The sequence below is a fragment of the Erpetoichthys calabaricus genome, chromosome 6 (assembly GCF_900747795.2).
Source record: "Erpetoichthys calabaricus chromosome 6, fErpCal1.3, whole genome shotgun sequence".
Classification (NCBI taxonomy): Eukaryota; Metazoa; Chordata; class Cladistia; order Polypteriformes; family Polypteridae; genus Erpetoichthys; species Erpetoichthys calabaricus.
The window spans coordinates 53,508,940-53,527,272 of record NC_041399.2 but is presented as its reverse complement, the minus strand read 5'-3'; the positions used below and the strand labels follow the sequence as shown (position 1 = coordinate 53,527,272).

Here is an 18,333-nt window from a genome sequence, read left to right as displayed (position 1 = left end):
CATGATCGGCAGCCATCAAATTTAACTGAACTAGAGAAGATTTTGTATGCAAGAACGGTCAAAAATACCTCCATCCAGAATTCAGAAACTCATCAAAGGCTATAGGAGGCGTCTACAGGCTGTTATATTGGCAAAAAGAGGGTCAACTAAGTATTGATGTAATATCTCTGTTGGGATGCCCAAATTTATACACCTGTCTAATTCTGTTATGATGCATATTACACATTTTCTGTTAATCCATTAAACTTAATGTCACTGCTGAAATACTACTGTTTCCATAAGGCATGTCATACACAGAGAGAGAGAGAGAGAGAGAGAGAGAGAGAGAGAGAGAGAGAGAGAGAGAGAGAGAGATCTGAAGCCATTCATTATCACAAATATACAAAAATAAAGGATATCAGGAATGAGGCAAATACTTTTTCACAGCACTGTGCACAGTAACTCTGATTTATATGTGAAAATAAAATGGCAGATCAGATTCACACAGAATGAAGGTGGTCACTGACTGAGTTTCTTCCTAGATAACAATAGCACTCTCTTAATTACTTCTGAATTTTTAATATATACGAATACTTTCGTAATTCAAATAGAAAAGCCTGAAAAATGAATTTTCACTTGGATCTGTATCAATTATTTACACAAAATGAGCAAGACTGGCACACAAAAAGCCTTGTGACTGAAATAAGTAAGCCATGCCTAAAGCTGGTAGTGGGAGGAATAGCTGGTGCAAAAGACAATTGGCCTCAGAACATACCATCAGGCTGAAAACATACAAAAGAGCCTTGTTCAAAAGGGAGCAAAAACATGCAGACTGGAGATAGAATTTCTTTCTAAGGAAGGCTGAATACATCACACTGGATTAGACATAGCAAGATTAATAAAAGATTCAAATAAAATGCATAGCCCATGCAAAAAGCAATTACCAATATACTAAATATGCAACACTGTGCACATACCAAATTGTAACTGAGGTTAAACTGCATGGGGAAAAAGGTTAAATTATGAAATGATGAAAAAGGAGAACCTGGAGAAGTAAAAAGCTCCGCTATCCAGCAGCCAGTCAGTTCAAGACCTTATATTATACATTAATACATTCCCAAATTTAAAAGAAACTAATTGTACTTACAGTGAAGCGCTTCTTTTTGTCCCTTTGCTCATTGTGACATGGGATACGGACATGGGGGCAGTTTTGTGAGTCCATCTTGCTTAAATTCTCATGCAGGATAATGGCTTACTCAGGTTAAAAAGAATTCTTCAGGATTCTGCACCAACAGCAGCAGGCTTCTGGGCAGGCACACAAATTTCCATCTTTGTCTTCTAGAACAGAATAAAATAACACGCCATATAGTCCAAATACATCATTAGCTTGTTAAACAAATGGATTTCTCCTGAACTATTAATGCAGAGTGCAAGGAAAAAGCCTGCTATTCGGTCATAAACTATGCTCTTTGAAGACATAAAAAATAAATATATATCTGACAAATGCTACAAAGGACACCATAAGTATCTGGTGCTTTGAAGAAGTGTTAGTCACTGGAAAATCATGTTGTATTCCATAAAGCATCATGGATTTACAGCAAGGCTGTCAAGTGTGACAAGGCAGCTAACTTGTTGTAAATGTGTTATAATGCAAAATGAGCAGTAAAACCCCAGCTGGTGTACCATAGTCCAACAGCATATCAGGGCTGGTCAAACAAGTAAGCACCATACAAACTACATTTAGAGAGAAAAAAAAAGAAAGTTAGCTTTCTCTTTGCTGTCTATGCTTTGACGCTAAAGGTTTCAGATTTCTATTAATATACAGTACTATATGCTGTTGTTACTCTGAAATTCATCATTTTAACTTTACATCTTTTAAAACATACTCCAGGCATCATATTATTAACACACAACCCCAGGAGAGTTTTAGCCTATCTTGGCAGCTTCAAATACAAGGCAGGTTGCAACTCTGTGCAGAGACACTGCCCATCATAGGGCAACTTTAAACACACAGCCACACTCTCTCACACTGAGACAACTTGGACTCCAAATAAACCTAACATGCAAATTTTTGGAATGTGTGAAGAAAACCAGAGAACTCAGATAAAAAGGCATGCAGTTACTGGGAGGATATGCAAACACCACACAGACAGTGACTGGTCCAGGAATTGAATGCAGTCTCTTGTAGCTGTAAGGCTGAAGCAATAGACATTGCATACACACAACAATATTTCTTCTTACAATCCTCTAAATGCTTTATTAGATGACAGGCAGGTCCAACAGAGACTAACAATCAGACAAAATAAAAGATAACAAAACAGGAATTAAAAATGCATAATGCAAACAAACCTCAGCTTAACAATAATAATAATACATTTTATTTATATAGCGCCTTTCCCATGCTCAAGGCACTTATTCACTGATGTTAAAAATCTTTTGAAGTATAGTTCAAAATAATTTAGCATGCAAGATATTTATTTACCTCCATGGGTTTATAGTATTGTCTAACTATCTGTGAAGCAGAGCAATATCAGGATAAAAACAGTAGGTGGAATCTATGACTAGAAACAAGAAACACTGGATCATTGTTATTGGGCTGAATCAGTGGCTTATCAGCATTATGTCTGCCCCCTCTCTGCCATTCTGTTCATAACTCGTAGTTTGGTATTCTTCCAAATACACAATTTCAAAGCTTGTAAACAAATCATAAAAACTAAGACACTGAACCATTAAAAATAACATTAAAGGACTGTCTTGACAGCAAAGCAGCAAAAGTTAAAAATCGCCTGCAGTGACTTTTAGAAGCTGACTAATACAGTGACTCCTTTTTTTGAGAGACTGTGTGCATCCCTTATAAATTAGGCCCTCTGCCCACTAACACAAATTCATAATTTAACTGAGAAAAAAGGGGCATTTAAAAAAGGCAATGAGGGTAATTTCATAGTTTATGAACATAAATTGCAACACTTAACAGGGGTAAAGCTTTATAGAAGAAGGAATTAAAAAGTAAATGAAGCACAATCTGTCAGCCTCTGGACACGTTTGACTTGTGATGTTTTGTTCTAGGATCTCTAGGATTTCTAAAAAGGAGTTAATTTTACTTTCATGTTGTTTTGTTCACTTTTTTATTTTGTCCTTTGTTGACTGTGGATGACATGATTGGTTTGTTGGTTGATGCTAAATTATAGGTGTACACATTACAGTGTATGGGTCATGGTAGCCATGTTTATAAGAGCAATCCATGCTATGATGCAACATCTAAACTTTGAGGATGTTGAGAAATAACAGAAGACTTCCTTAAGCAAAACAATCTAGAGCAATTCTGAATGTGATCTTTGCCTGTTTAGCAACTTTGAGCTGTGATTTCTTTCTACTGATCAAAACACTTTCAGTGACTCTGTGGCTATGCCTATATTACTATGTTTTTGTTTAACTGTTTTTAAACAAAAATTATTTCTGACCACACAAGCATTTTCATATTGTTGCAAAAATATCTCTTGTCTATACTAAAATGGCGTAAAACGCATAGGACATACATATTCGCCTACATTGGGCAATCGGCATTAAAATTCTTGAAGGGATGGTAAATTTGTCGTTCCACAAAATTTTATTGCAAAATTATAGCAGCTGATAAATTATTTGCCTGTAGTGTATGTATGTAGTATTAAACCGTACAAAATGCAATTTAGATGCATTTTGCTTCGCTCGCCAACCCCTGGTCGTGGGTAAGCCGAAATACAGTTGAAAGAGATTATTGTCAGTCTTGGTAATTGTTACATATGTATCATGCACCCTCCGTACTCTCTCGGGTTTGAGTATGCTGTGTTTTGTGGACGTTTGGGGACCTCGTACTCTCTACGGTTTGAGTGTGGGGCGGGATGCCGAAGCCTCTTGTGTTTGTTTTTTTCTGTGAGGACATATGTATGTCTGTGAGTACCTATTGTATTACTGGAATGTGATTCACATATGCTGTGGAGTCCGGATCCTTGGGGCTTCTGCACCATCTCGGGTTTTTGCCTGCGTTGTGTTAGACGCGCGTTGTAGGCGCCTGCACCTTCCGTACTGTCGGGTTTGATTATGCTGTGTAGTGTGTCGTCGTATGCGCATGCGCCCTCCGTACTATGTCGGGTGTGACTATGCTGTGTGTTTTGGACGTTTGGGGACTCCGTACTCTCTCCGGTTTGAATGTGGAGTGGGATGCCGACGCCTCCTGTGTTTGTTGTTTCTGTGAGTACGTATAATATTGTACTACTGTAATGTGATTCACATATGCTGTGGAGTCCGGGTCTGTGGGGCTTCTGCACCATCTCGGGGTGTTGCCTGCGGTGTTTTAGATACGCGTTGTAGGCGCCTGCAGCTTCCGTACTATGTCGGGTTTGACTCTGTTGTGTGTTGTGGACATCTAGGGTTCCATATTCTCTGGGCTTGTTGCTTTATTTCTTATTTCTGTTAGTTGAGCTCTTTCGTTGTTGGCGGTGTATAGCGCGTTGTAGGCGGCCGCGCTTTTCATACTCTCTCAGGTTTGATTATACTGTGTGTTGTGGACTTTCGTGGACTCTGTAGTCTGTCCTGTTTCACTCTGTTGCGGGGGCTGTATTCTTGTTTTTGTGTGGCTGTGTCGTCACCTATGGGCATGTTGCCTCATTTCTTATCCACGTTAGGTGAGCTCTTTCGTTTTTGAGCTGTGTCTCCTTCATTCTCGGAAGATCACGCTGTAGCCGCCTGCGCACCATGTCTCCTGCGTGCATGGGTATCTCGGGTTTGACTACGCTGTGTTTTGTGGACGTGTGGGGACTCCGTACTCTCTCCGGTTTGACAGTGGGGCGGGATGCGGACGCTTCTTGTGTTCGTTGTTTCTATGAGTACTTATAATATTGTATTACTGTAATGTGATTCACATATGCTGTGGAGTCCAGGTCTGTGGGGCTTCTGCACCATCTTGGGGTTTTGCCTGTGGTGTTTTAGACGTGCGATGTAGGCACCTGCACCTTCCGTACTATGTCGGGTTTGTCTCTGCTGTGTGGTGTGGACGTTTAGGGTTCCGTATTCTCTGGGCTTGTTGCTTTATTTCTTATTTCTGTTAGTTGAGCTCTTTCGTTGTTGGCGGTGTATAGCGTGTTGTAGGCGCCTGTGCTTTCCATAACATCTCAGGTTTGATTATGCAGTGTGTTGTGGACTTTTGTGGACTCTGTAGTCTGTCCCATTTTACTCTGGGGCGGGGGGCTGTATCCTCTTTTTTGTGTGGCTGTGTCGTTACCGCTTTACGTACTCTCTCGGGTTTGATTTGTGAACCTTTGTGGACTCCGTAGTCTGTCCCGTTTCACTCTGGGGCGCAGCGCTGACTCCTCTTGTTTGTGTGGCTGTGTCGTTCGTAGTCTCTCCCGTTTCACTCTGGGGCGGGGGGCCGATTCCTCGTTTTTGTGTGGCGCCTGTGCACTATGTCTCCTGTGTCAATGGGCATGTACCTGCGTCCATATCCAGTTTATCATTCTCGGTTAGTAATATGGATGGGAAAAATAGTCTTGACTTACAACCAACTTGAGTTACAACCAGCCCTCGCGAACAAATTGAGTTCGTAAGTCAAGGGTCCACTGTACATCCTTAGAGTGATGTTTGATAACTCTTATTAACTACTGTTCTACGGTGTTGATTTTAATGGAATTTGGTGTTATTTTAGGAGTAAATGTGAATTTTAGAACCAAGGAACGCATATACTCCCCCTCTACCAATTGAAATGAATGTTTTCAAATGACAAAATATTGCTTTATGAGTGGCTATGCAATATGCTTGTAAAGAGGGAGAAGACTGTTTGTAACTTTTAGTTCATTCAAAATGATGCTGCAAGAAAAATAGAAGTTACAACCACAAAAGGCCTGCTCTTCAGTCTATACATTGTTTTCTAGTTAGGTTTTGGGAAAATTTCAAAATCTTTTTTCTTACATTCAAAGCTTTAACTGGCTTATGCCTCATTTCATTTTCTTAATTTCTCAATACAAACATATTGGAACATATGTTATAAGTTCAAGGTGTTGGTGTACTAAAAAGTTCAATAATTAAAAAGTGGGAGGTTGAGCTTTCAGCTGTTAGGCCAGAGATGTGGAATGATCTGCCTGCTTGTGAAAGAGAAACATGTTAGTCTCTGCAATTAAATCCAGTCTGAGAAGTCATAAGTTTAGTCTAACATATCCTGAGTAGAAATGCTGATTAGTTGTTCTTAATGCAACTTCTGTTCGTTAGTCATTTGAGCCAAATTATGAGCGTGTCAAGCATTATGAACTGATACTGACCCACATTTATTCTGTTTCTTTTTTCCCCATATCTAGCTGCAGCACCTGATAAAATCAAAGTCAACACTTTGACAAGAGAACCTCCAGCACATAACCTGAGCCTTTCAGGAATGTTGTAAAATCCTTCCATCTCGAAGCACTAAAACGGGGCAGGCTTATAAAAAAAATCCCACACAAAAAGATCATACCTGCCCTTGATCCTAGTCTGAGCCTAATGGATAGGAGGTATTCCTCAAGATGCTTAGCACCAAGCTCAAAAGGGTAGGCCCCTGAGCCTGCATCTGTCCAAAATGGGGCTAATGCTTTTAACTGGTAAAGTCTCAAAATGTCACGAAAATGAAAAAGAGGAAAAATGTGAAACCTCAAATTCAAAACAAAACCAAGCAACTTCCTTTATATCTAAAGATATTAAGGATGCCTTCACAGAATCACAGAAAAAGAAAAAGCAATGCAAAAGTATAACTTTATGTCATAAGGCAAATAAATCCAATACAAAATCTAAAGGCTTTAGCTTATTTAAAAGCCAGAAGTCAAAAACAGAAAATTCAAACAAATACAAAAACAGCAAGAATCAAGAGCAAACTACAAATCACTAACTATGCCAAAGCTGAAGCTTTAGACTGTTCAAATAGTGCTGAGGCTGGTACTCCAAGATTAGGTGGCCCCTGCATCCTTAGGCTCCAAATACAAGGGTCTGGGAAGATAACAAACAACAATACACAGAAACATAGCTGTAAAGAAAACCATACAAGTACAAAAATACTACAACAAAAAAACAAATAGGAATATAAAAAAAAAAAAAATTATGAACAACAACAGAAAGGCCACATTAGCATAAAATAAACTTAAGCCAATGCAAAAAGCATGGCTGAAACTTAAGAACATCATTAGCATAGCTTAAAACATAAAAATACTGTAATGTAATATAGAAAAAAAAACATTGGATGAACTGGGTAGGGAACAGCACTGTCCCCATAAGAAAAGCTGAAATGCAGCATCTTATCAAAGAAACAATTTGGTGTGATTTTTTTAAAAGAAAGGGGTGGGGTCTGAGGAATGCCATATTGAACACTTTGCTGAAAAATGAAAGGGAAGATTGGAAATTAGTGCCATTAAGAGGCCACTAACTGGCCGGTCATGACAGTAAAGACACAGGTTTAAAATAATATCATATGCAGGAGAATCTTGTGTTTAAAAATTGACATGGACACCAGTAACTGATTCCTGATTTATCTGCAATTCAAACTATCCTTAGTCTTGGTATAGCACAGCTATGTGCTCTGTGAGCTAAGTCCGGATTCTGAGAGGATATCATCCACTATTCTATTTCCTTTCCAGGACAATGAAGGGAAGTTTCATGAATGAGTATTAGTTGTACAAGAAATTATCAGATTTGGGATTACTTGTGTCAGTTAAACAAGGCTTGTGATTATTATTTCACCAGGCAGCACATAGAAATACTACAAATTTTTTTGGAACTTGCCAGTTCTGAATGGTGTGAGGCAGAAAAAAAAAAAAAAGTATCAGAGCTTTACACTGAGACTCATGCTGAAAGAACAAATGAATCTAGCTAAAACTGAATTGTGCAGGATTAGTGACAGAGTTGCAGATCACTAATAGAAAATCCCAGTTTTATCTCCGTCATGAATAAGCATGTATTGGGTTGCTTCATTCAGGGTTTTCATCCAATGTAAGAACATTTATAGTGGAAGAATTTCAAATCTTACCATTATGATAAAGGTGGAGGAAGAAAAGGCATCATAGAGTTTATAACACTGTACAGTATTAATTTTAATGTCAGCAGAAGTGAATTTGAATAATAGATGAATCTGAAAATAAAAATTATAGCTTCTTTGCCTCATTAAAGATGCCCAGATAATTCCCAGATGCAATCATGCTCAGAGAGGGAAAAGTATCCACAACCTGATGCCTCAGCTGATTAGCAACAATAATTAGAGGAAGAAAAGATAAACAATGATGCCAGTTTAATAGCTGTGTTGTCGGATTTGACCGATTTATTTTAACCAGCGATTCTCTTTAAGGCTTTATAGCTGTTGTTTCTAATTTTAAGAGGTGACTAATCAAAATCTTAGGCAATTAAAGCTTTAAGAACTTATTACTCACTTGTGACTAACAAATTCTGAAATACAGAGAAAACAATGTACTAACTGAAAAGACTTCAAGCTACAAATGGTATGTTTATATAATCAGTTTTAATAACTTCTCAGTCTAATGTGGTGCTGGCTGACTGCATTCCCACTTATGTTGTGACTAATCTGTATGGCTTGTATATAAAAATATGATGCAAATTAATATTTTTCATTAAAAGTAAGACTGTGTGGGTGTCATAAACAGTGTTTGTTATGAAGTGCTATTTAGAGACATATCCTGCATGTAGCAATTCAATAGACCATAGAAAACAACAGAGCAGAATAAGCAACTTGGCTACAGCAGCAGACTGCATGCACAAAATGTCACATTTACTATGTGGCAGTACACTGCTGTAGCTACATTATAGGAATTTTAATGTTTAACAAGTCAGCCATTTATTAAGTATACCTATCTGGTAGCATGTTGTGTCTCCTATTGCCTTCGGATCAGTATGAACTGATCTGGACACAGACTTTATAAGATGCTGGATATTGTAACAGTAGGGGGCGCTAGAGCTCCCTTGAACCCTCAGGTACCATGCCAAAAATCAGGTAAAAGTCCAAGACTTTTTATTTTTATAATAATAGTGTGCACTAAGCACCCTCCACTCCACACTACACATACAATAATCAATAATCAAATAATCCAACACCAATCGTCCTCTACCAGACACTTAGCCACCCTTCCTCCCAGCTCAGCTCAGTGTCTGGGCTTTCCTACAGTCCTTTTATATCCCCTGACCCGGAAGTGATTCCAACCCTGCAGTCCATGATTCACTATCACTTCCGGGTCAGATTAAAAGTCCTTTTCTTCATCCCGGAAGTGCATCCTGATCACATGACGAGAAGGAACGGCGTGCTTCCGGGTTATAGGGCACGTATAAGTCCTTGAGCCTCCCTGCAGCATCCTCTGGTGGGCCCCACGGTGTCCAGCTGGGTCGGGAATAAAAACTTCATTGTCCATGATTCCCTGCTGGTCTTCGGGGCACTTCCATGCTACAGAGAGGGCTCCAACTAACGGCTTGGGGGTATTGGCCGGGATTAACCACCGGCCATCTCCCACAATATATTGTTAAGGATTATAACATCTATTATACTACTGTATCATATGGAAATAACTGTTACGCAGTTGCCACTGACTAGATGGCAGAACAGTCTTGCTGCGAACATCCCTTTTCTTCTCGTCAAAAAGAAATTGGATTGGGCTGAGATCAAGGGACTGTGCAGGCTACTGAAGGAATGAAAAGTATGAAAACTCACTGTTTTTCTAGAAGCATTCAGTGACTATACATGCCTTTTGATAAGGTACACTATTACACTTGAAGTGTCCATCTGAGTGTGAATAAACTGTACCCAGGAAGGGATGAACTTAGTAACAATGTTCAAATCAACTATGTCGTTCTTTAAGGAGTATCTGGGGCCCTAATCTTTGCCAAAAATCCCCACACCATTCCAGTCCTCAAGACTGGATTCTTTATTATGTACTTTGAGAGTGCTCACAATGGAAGGCACTATTCAAAACCCATTTTGATACTGCCATTAGTATATATAAAAAAAACTAAATAAAGCTGATTCTTCAAAGGAGTAATTAAATTTAAGATTTCATTCATTAATGCATAATGGGGTGCCTTCCAAGTTACTACTTTTGATTGCTACTATTTTAAGATGTTCTTCCATTACTGCAGTACTAGTAAATGTTTTCTGTTTCTGACTCCAACAGTCACGTGTGTACATTTTATATACTGCCATACTCAAAACCAATGCTATCTTCGTAAGATGATTCAGTCTTTTGTCACTCATTACCCACATTAAACACAAAGCCCCATTCTTTACATGGAGACTTTTATGGTACATTTTTAACAATATACAAATTTCTCTCTGCATGATTAATGTAAGTTAAAAAATAGTAAACGGCTTAAAGAAAATAAATTGGTGCATACATAAAGCAATACTTTATTTCTTTCCTCTTTTCTTACAACATGGATCTGCAGTTTACTTTTTTATTTGATGCATACCATAATCAGAACTATGTTTGATTTTAAAAACATTTCTGAACAAAATATTTCTTGTTTTGGGGATTTGACTTGCTCACTTTATTTTATTATTGTTTCTGACATTGTGTTTAATGTAAATGAAGGCAATCTACAGGACTCTTAAACTGCATATCTATACCGTTTCCTTTTAAAGACACACCACAATATATGCCTCTAAATTCTCTTTTCAATATCTTCATGTTTTTGGTTTCAAATCAGAGCCTTAATCTGCTGTAACATTTCATTTAACTGAAATGATGAAAAAAATATGAAACGTTTTCTACTAATCCAAGAACACAGTCAAAGAAACGATGCAAATGACTTCTTGCCCATGGGGAGTTTTCATTCCGTTAAACAGTCCTCCAAGTGGGAAACTACAGTTGTACTCAAAAATATTCACCTCCCATTGAACATTAGCTTTATTGAAAAAAAAATCACAAACTTTCAGCTGTTTGCAATAAACAAATCAAACAAGAACAATTTAAATAGCTTAATGCAACTAATATTACAAGTGGTTTCTCCACATTCAACACAAAATGCCAAAACATGCTGAATGATTAAACAGTACTGTACATCATTCCAGGAGAAAAGTAGGCTGATCATAAACAGATTATCCAAACTGTTCCACTCTCTCAATGTAAAAAAGGGCAAATAGACTACAGTCACATTGCTGACTAATCTTTGGAAAGAAAGTAGCTCTAAATGAATATGTTGCAAGAAAAGTTTTATCTTTGTTATGCTTTACTAAACTATTTCCCACCATAGTTGATAAAAGTTCACAAGTGTTACAACACTGACTAGAAAATGAAAAAAAAAAGGCACTGCAGACATCTTGAGAATACTGTGCATGGAGCATAGCATTATTGCTTTTGCAAATTAGCCTGTGACATACTGAGTGTTTTTTTTAGTTTAGAACAACAACCTTTCAAATTATGAAGAGGCCGAACAGTAAGAGTCTTATTTTATCAAGTCAAGGTTTTTATCAGGTTTATACAGTACAATGAAATTCATACTTACATGTCCCCTCAGAACAGTTTTGATAAATATAATTAAAAAAAACAAGTATAGTTAACATGCAACATACTGTATACAATTAAGTGTAATATGTACTTCCAAGTTACCATTACAATATTGGATTTCCCATGATTGACTGGTTTAGCAACCTTGTTACTTGTGGGTGAAAACTATTCCTGAGCCAACTGGTGCGAGTGCCAGTACCTCGTAGCATTTGTCAGAAGGCAGGAGTAAAAACGGCAGCTGTACAGGATGACCGATGATGACTGCATCATTTACCTTTCTAGGGCAGCAGTTTCTGAAATGGTGGAACCACTACATCTGATAACTGAAATCATACCACTGTCAAGGTTGCTCGGGTTACCACTTAAATGTTTGGTCAAACATACATCTAAACCTCTTGACCATATCTGCATGCTATACACAAAGAAGGCAGTTGGTAATAATCTATGCTATCTTTACCAGCACTGCAGAGTTTTACAATCATGAGTTGAGCAGGTGCTGTTCCAGGATCTTATGTACTCTGTGAAGATGGATTCCACTGTGCACCTGTAGAAGTTCATCAGAACTGATTGAGAAATATAAAAGGCGGTTCTCAGTTGTCTGAGGAAGTAGCGATGCTGTAGACATGGAACACACATGAAATGTATGTATTCCAAATAACAATCTATTATTTACCCAATACAATTCCAGTCACCTCACACCCAGATAAACAGACTTGAGCTTGGAGAATTTTGCATCCAACTTCAGTTGCCTCGGTGGGGGATGAGTGAGCAGCCTGCCTGCTGCAGTTGCTGATTTGACGCATTTGCAAAACAAAGACACTGATGAAGAGGTGTGAAGGAATTTAAGGTGGCCCAGCATTACGACTTTCAAAGGCTTCAGTGATTCTAGTATTATGAAGAAAAACACTTCTACAGAAAATCTGTCAGGAGAAAGGAGCTCTAGGTTGAATGTTTTATTAGTAACTTTGTTATATTGTACCTTACACAGTCCATCTTTTCTATCCTTGAATGTGTAAAGACATGCAGATGTTTGCAGTTTAGTCACATTACTGGAAATGCTTTTCTAATTAGTGACACAATTTCTTTATACTCAGTCAGACTAAAAGGTTACAAAAGGAGGTCTATGCAGTGTTGCTTAGATACCACAGGGGATTTACAGCACCAGCCTGAATCTGTGTGAGCTGCACTTTAATCTGCAATTGTACCTATGGAACCTTATTTTTTTTTGCACGTCTTAAGTCTCCCCAGAACCGATTGCAGTTTCTTCTTCCCGTCAGTCCAAATGTAACTTTCTCTGCAGTGTAACATGGTGGGATTGAATAGAGGCACACAAAATATATAGCAGTAAGGCTGTCAATTCCTGCTGGTGGGCATGGTGAGCAAAGAGAAAGCTGTAAAAGGGATAAAATTAATCTGATTAAACAAAAATGGCACACAGAAATATACTTCCTTGAACTCTGTGACCAAAGATTTACAGTCTTTGCAGTAAAAAAGTGAACTTACAAACAAGATTTACAGTTGAATTAATGGAGAAACCTGAATCAAATGTGCAACTTCTGACTTGTTTCCATTAGTATCTTTTCTTCCCAATACATGTATTTAAAAGTAAAGAAGTAAATGAAGCCCTCAAATGAGTGGTGTGCATGGGAGGGCACAAAGATGCAAAGTCAAAGTATCTGAAATCATTTATAAAAGTTAATTCAGAAAGAAGAGAGAATGTACTTAAGCATCATTTTATGACATAGTCACCTAGGATATTAACACGGCAAATCCAATGAAAACCTGTTCGTTTACCACCATGTTACAGGTATGTTGAATATTGTCAATGATAGAAGATATTGACAGACAACCTGATTGTTCTTCATCTGTGACACTCATGCACCTATTTATTAACTTTTCAATCCATTTGTTGATTCTCTGTAGGTGCAAAACATTTGTGCTCATACTGTGCTGAAAGTCAACAATGGATGTTCACTCCTGATACACCTTTAGTGCACAAAAATGGTAACCGCACACTGCTGCTCTTTTGAACATACACAAAGGTGAGAAGCCATATTAACAATCGTATAACATGCTGCAGCATGGGTTCAAACTATTTTGTTTCCATCTTAGGCAAACAAAGCTGCAGCCATCAGTACAAACATGTTAAACCATTAAAGTGGATATTTCTTGACTGACACGCATAAGATTGTGTAATACCAGCTTAAAAAAATAAACTACAAATATCCATGCTTTAGTCATTTTAGAGTTATAGGGTGGGGGGCCTATTCTAGCAGCATCAGGCACGAGACAAGTACTGACCAGTGACATGGTACCAGTTTACACACTCATATCACCCCAATTAAGAAATGCCATTAACTTAAAATGCAGAAGTCATAAACCATTCACTTAATTTGTGAAGGTAATGCAGTCTTTACTATGGCAATAAAGCACATAGTTCCTGCGCAAACTTGCAGCTACATTCCATAAAAAATCCTGCAACCGTTTCAGCAGCTACACTCATGCCTGGATTTCCTTTTGTGTTCTATGATCTTTTATCACTTTCAATATATTTGGGAAAAGCATTTTTCTAGCTAGATTGCTTATTTTTATTTCCACATTCATGCCTAAGAACGTGGAGTATTTGCATTTATGAAAAAACAGGAGATCCTATTGCATTAAAAATACATCTTCTGTAACTGTACACTAGCATTATAGAAATAACACTGCGGTAATAAAAAAAAAAACTCTACCCAACTGAGTATTATTTGATATCAATATGCAGGAATGAAACTATAATCGGAAATCCTCTCTGGTCAGGCTCTGAGCCACTGTCCCATCTCCTGCTATCAGTCTAGTGTACCTTTGTTGCACTTCAATGATAGTGGATAGCATCACAACTCTTTGGAAGTGGGGCTTCTTACTAGGTCACATCATCCAAGTCTAGACACCAACTGTTTCCAGCTTACAGTTTAATAACAAACCTGGTCAGTTTATTAAAACACTCCCGACGTATTGTATTATTAAACAAACTACCTTTGAATGTATGTTAATAATCTGTAGCCCCACATAAAGTACAGTCCACATAGGAAAAGAAGGAAAAGACACACTTATCCACAAATGAGGGGGAAGGACGTGTAAAATAACGCTGATGTGGTATATACACTGACAAATATTTTTGAACTTTGCTAATAAACTAAAAAAAATGAGACAAGAATGAAAACAGCAGATTTAACTAGTATGAAAAACCACTTAACCACATGAGAAAATATAAACAACATTGATTTTAAGAGATTATTTTCTTTGTATTGTCTTTACAAGCCACAAGACTGGCTTTACTTATTTTATATGGTGCCTTTAATTGTACACACCATATCAAGAGTGCAGTACAGAGCAACTATGCACTATCACAGCTTAAAAGCATTCATACAATATGCCAATGTAAAAATATACTCTGACTTCCATCCATCTCAGGACAGAAAACATTTTTCCTCCCAATTATAGCAATGTAGAAAATTTTTTTTTTTTTAAAAATGTGTGCATTTTTTAAAATGCATAAAGTGACATTACTTTATCAGAATGGTGAAAGTGATTACGGGGGTTTGTGGAAGGGAACGATTTTGATGGGTGTAATGGTGCTAATGCTTTCTGCCGTTACCTTCCTTGGCCGCCTTACAACACTGTTGCTGTGTGTAGCCACCAGTGGCTTCTTCCATTCAACTTGACATGCTGTCATCTGCCTCATTCATTGCCTAGACATCCACGTCACCAGCTCCACCTTGCACCTTGCAAAAGGCAACACCTTTTGTGAAATCTGTGAAAAGATCTAAGCCAAGATCCTTAAGACAAATCTCTGGAGGCTACTCACCATGACTGATGGACTTTAGCAGCAGAGAACCATCAGTGAAGTGCTCACAGGTAGGTGCTCTCTGTCAGAGTCCCTTCATCTAAACACTGCAACAGCTCCTTTCATGACAGGATGCTAATCACAGTGATTCTCCTATGAAGCATTTCTTTTCTCTAGGTTCTACTCTTTTTATAGCTGTATTTTAGCTTTTTTAACAGATATTGCTTTACTTTTATTATATACTGGGTAAATTATATTTATTACTTTATAAAAAGTGTTTATAAAACTGCAGAATCTGCAACATAACTTAGCAATCACATACAATTTTGTGTTCTATAGCACATACAATGTAAAAAACAAAAAAAGTCTATTCTGCATAAAGTTGCTCAGTGATTAGCAAAGAACTCTAGCAGACTGGTACTTGAATTTGTGTTTTATGCCAATTTCACTATAAAAGTGCTTACTTATTTCTCAGAGGCTTTGTTAACCAAGATATTACTCTACAGTAATATGACATTTCTCTCTATTATAAAAGAAAATCTTGAGACGAGATGAGATTATTGCCAAGAGTTTTTTCAAGTTGGTCTCAACCATTTCCGGTTGACGGCCCATGGCCACGGTCTTCTCACCTCTCATTCGTGTGAATGCTTTTGTCAAACAGAAACAAAAAGGAGTGTTGCGTCCAAGAAAAATTAATTGCAAAAATGTTGCTCGATTAAATATTGTATCACGAAAAAATATTGAACGGTTTCATTTAAAATTGTTATGTGAATCGAAAGGAGCAACTTCGTATAAAGATGTCCTAACTATAGATGGAACTATGTATGGTACTTATCAAGAAGTGGCACGAGCAGCTGGATTATGTAAATCGGACGACTATATGTTCAAAATGATGTCTGATGCCGCTTCTGTAATGATGCCTAACAAATTAAGACACTGCGTACTTAATTATGACGGGTGAAGTTGTTGCTTTAAAATTATGGGAAGCGTTCAAAGGACCATTATCCGAAAAGTCTAATGAACAAATGTCTCTTTCGATCATCAACGAATTGTTAGAAGCAGAAGATTTAACAATACAGCAATTTGGACTTCCAAAAGAAATAGACAAATCTGAGGTAAAGAAAACGATAACAGCTGACGAAGATTTAACTGTGGAAGGCCATGGAAAATTATATCGGGAAATGTATTCACAATTAAACAATGATCAAAGAGCAGTTTGATACAATTAAAAAATGTATTCTTGGTGAAATTCTTCAGCGGTTAGTCTACACAGATGGACCTGGCAGCACAGGTAAAACATTTTTGTATAAGTGTTTAGTCCATTATTGCAAACACTTATTCAAAAACATTGCATCGATAGCGTGGACAGGTATAGCAGCAGTTCTTCTTCCATACAGTAAAACGACTCACAAAACTTTTACCTTTAAATATCACAGTCAAAAATGTTACATTGAAATGGAAAAAGAAGATGAAACAAGAAATGCAAAAGACCGAAATATTTATTTGGGACGAAGCGTCAATGATCCCACAAACAGAATTAAATGTAATTGACAAAACGTTTCAGGATGATTAACTGTTTGTGGGTAAAAAACTTTTCTATTGGGAGGAGACTTTCGTCAAGTTCTACCAGTAGTCAAGAAAAGAGGCTGAAGGCAGATTTACGATACATGCCTAAACAGTGGGCTTTTATGGTCTTTGTTCCAGCAATTCAAAATTACAAAACAATATGCAATTGATTTCACTATCTGGCTACTAGACATTGGCAACTTTAAAATTCAAAATCTCCCAATAAAAGAAGGCTTATTATGTCCAAATCTTATTGAATTTTATCCCGAAAGGTTATCAACAGAAGAAATGAGTATGCGGGCAATCCACGCAGCGAGAAACAATGAAGTCAAACGAATTAACGCGAAAACTGTCGATTGGTTGAAGGGCAAATTGATTAAACGCGCATCAATAGAATATGCGGAAGCAGTTGGTGGTGATAGTGCGAAAGATTAAAACATCAACTTACAATATCCTGTAAAATATCTACAAGTGTTAACACTGTCCGGTCTTCCACCGGTTGAATTTACTGTTGAAAAAAGGATGTATCGTAATGTTATTGCTTAACTTATGTATGAGTGATGGGTTATGCAATGGGACAAGATTAGTTGTATTGAAAATTGGTTGAAGAATTCTAATGTACAATTTTAACAGGCGAGAAAAAAGGTAATGTAGTATATATTCCGCGGATAACATTAGACACCAAAGGAGATCCTGATATGCCATTCGTATTAAAACGTTTACAGTTTGCCGTTAGAATAGCTCTTACTATGAAAATTAACAAGTCACTAGGACAAACATACCAAAAAAGTCGGTTTATTTATTAAAGAGAAAGAAATTATATTCACTCATGGGCAGTTACATGTTGCGTTGTCACGATGTAAGTCCAAAAACGGAATCAAAATTCAATGCCATTTTGACGAAAAGTTAATTCCAAATATTGTTTTTACTTAATTTTTACAGTAACAGTGTAAGTTTAAAAAGTATTTACGTGTTAATTTCAAAGGCAAACAGAACAAAAATGTATAAGTCAACAAATACCTCTAACACAACATGAAACAATTTTCCTTCAATTTATTACGTTTTACTGTTTTTTACTATGGTTAATTACTCACTGTAATGTAAAATAGATCTATTATGCATATGTAACAATTCCCATGATACAATCTGTTTAAATTGTACATCTGCTTACCCATAGGCAAGCGGCAGAGCCGTGAAGTGGCTAGCGCATAGCGCCCGCCCAGGAATTGGCGAGTGAAGCAAGCAGAAGGCAGATACCGCTAGTAAACTTAAAAGGAAATTTAAAATTCTTTGTATTTTTGACATAATAAACTCTCTTTATTATCATTTTCCTATTAACTGATATTTTCTTTTGTTGACTTTGTTTCTATAATTGTAACGTCTACCAATTACAATTAACAGTGGACAGAGAAGACACCTGGGCACAGGACAATAAAGGGCAGCAAAAACGTATAGCTAGCATGCACATTAGTA

General features: G+C 37.4%; 1 protein-coding gene across 2 annotated transcripts in view; it reads right to left on the bottom strand.

The window, feature by feature from the left end:
* The window catches only part of sgk3 (serum/glucocorticoid regulated kinase family member 3), a 90,440-nt gene that overhangs the window by 42,801 nt on the left and 29,306 nt on the right, over nt 1–18,333 (bottom strand). The window contains exon 2 of one of the 2 annotated variants that reach the window (XM_028803591.2): nt 1,127–1,317. In XM_028803591.2, coding sequence (XP_028659424.1) covers nt 1,127–1,201 — 75 coding nt within the window. In that variant the 5' untranslated portion in view covers nt 1,202–1,317. The remainder of the gene's footprint in view (nt 1–1,126; nt 1,318–18,333) is intronic. The other variant, XM_051929172.1, reaches the window with a different exon arrangement.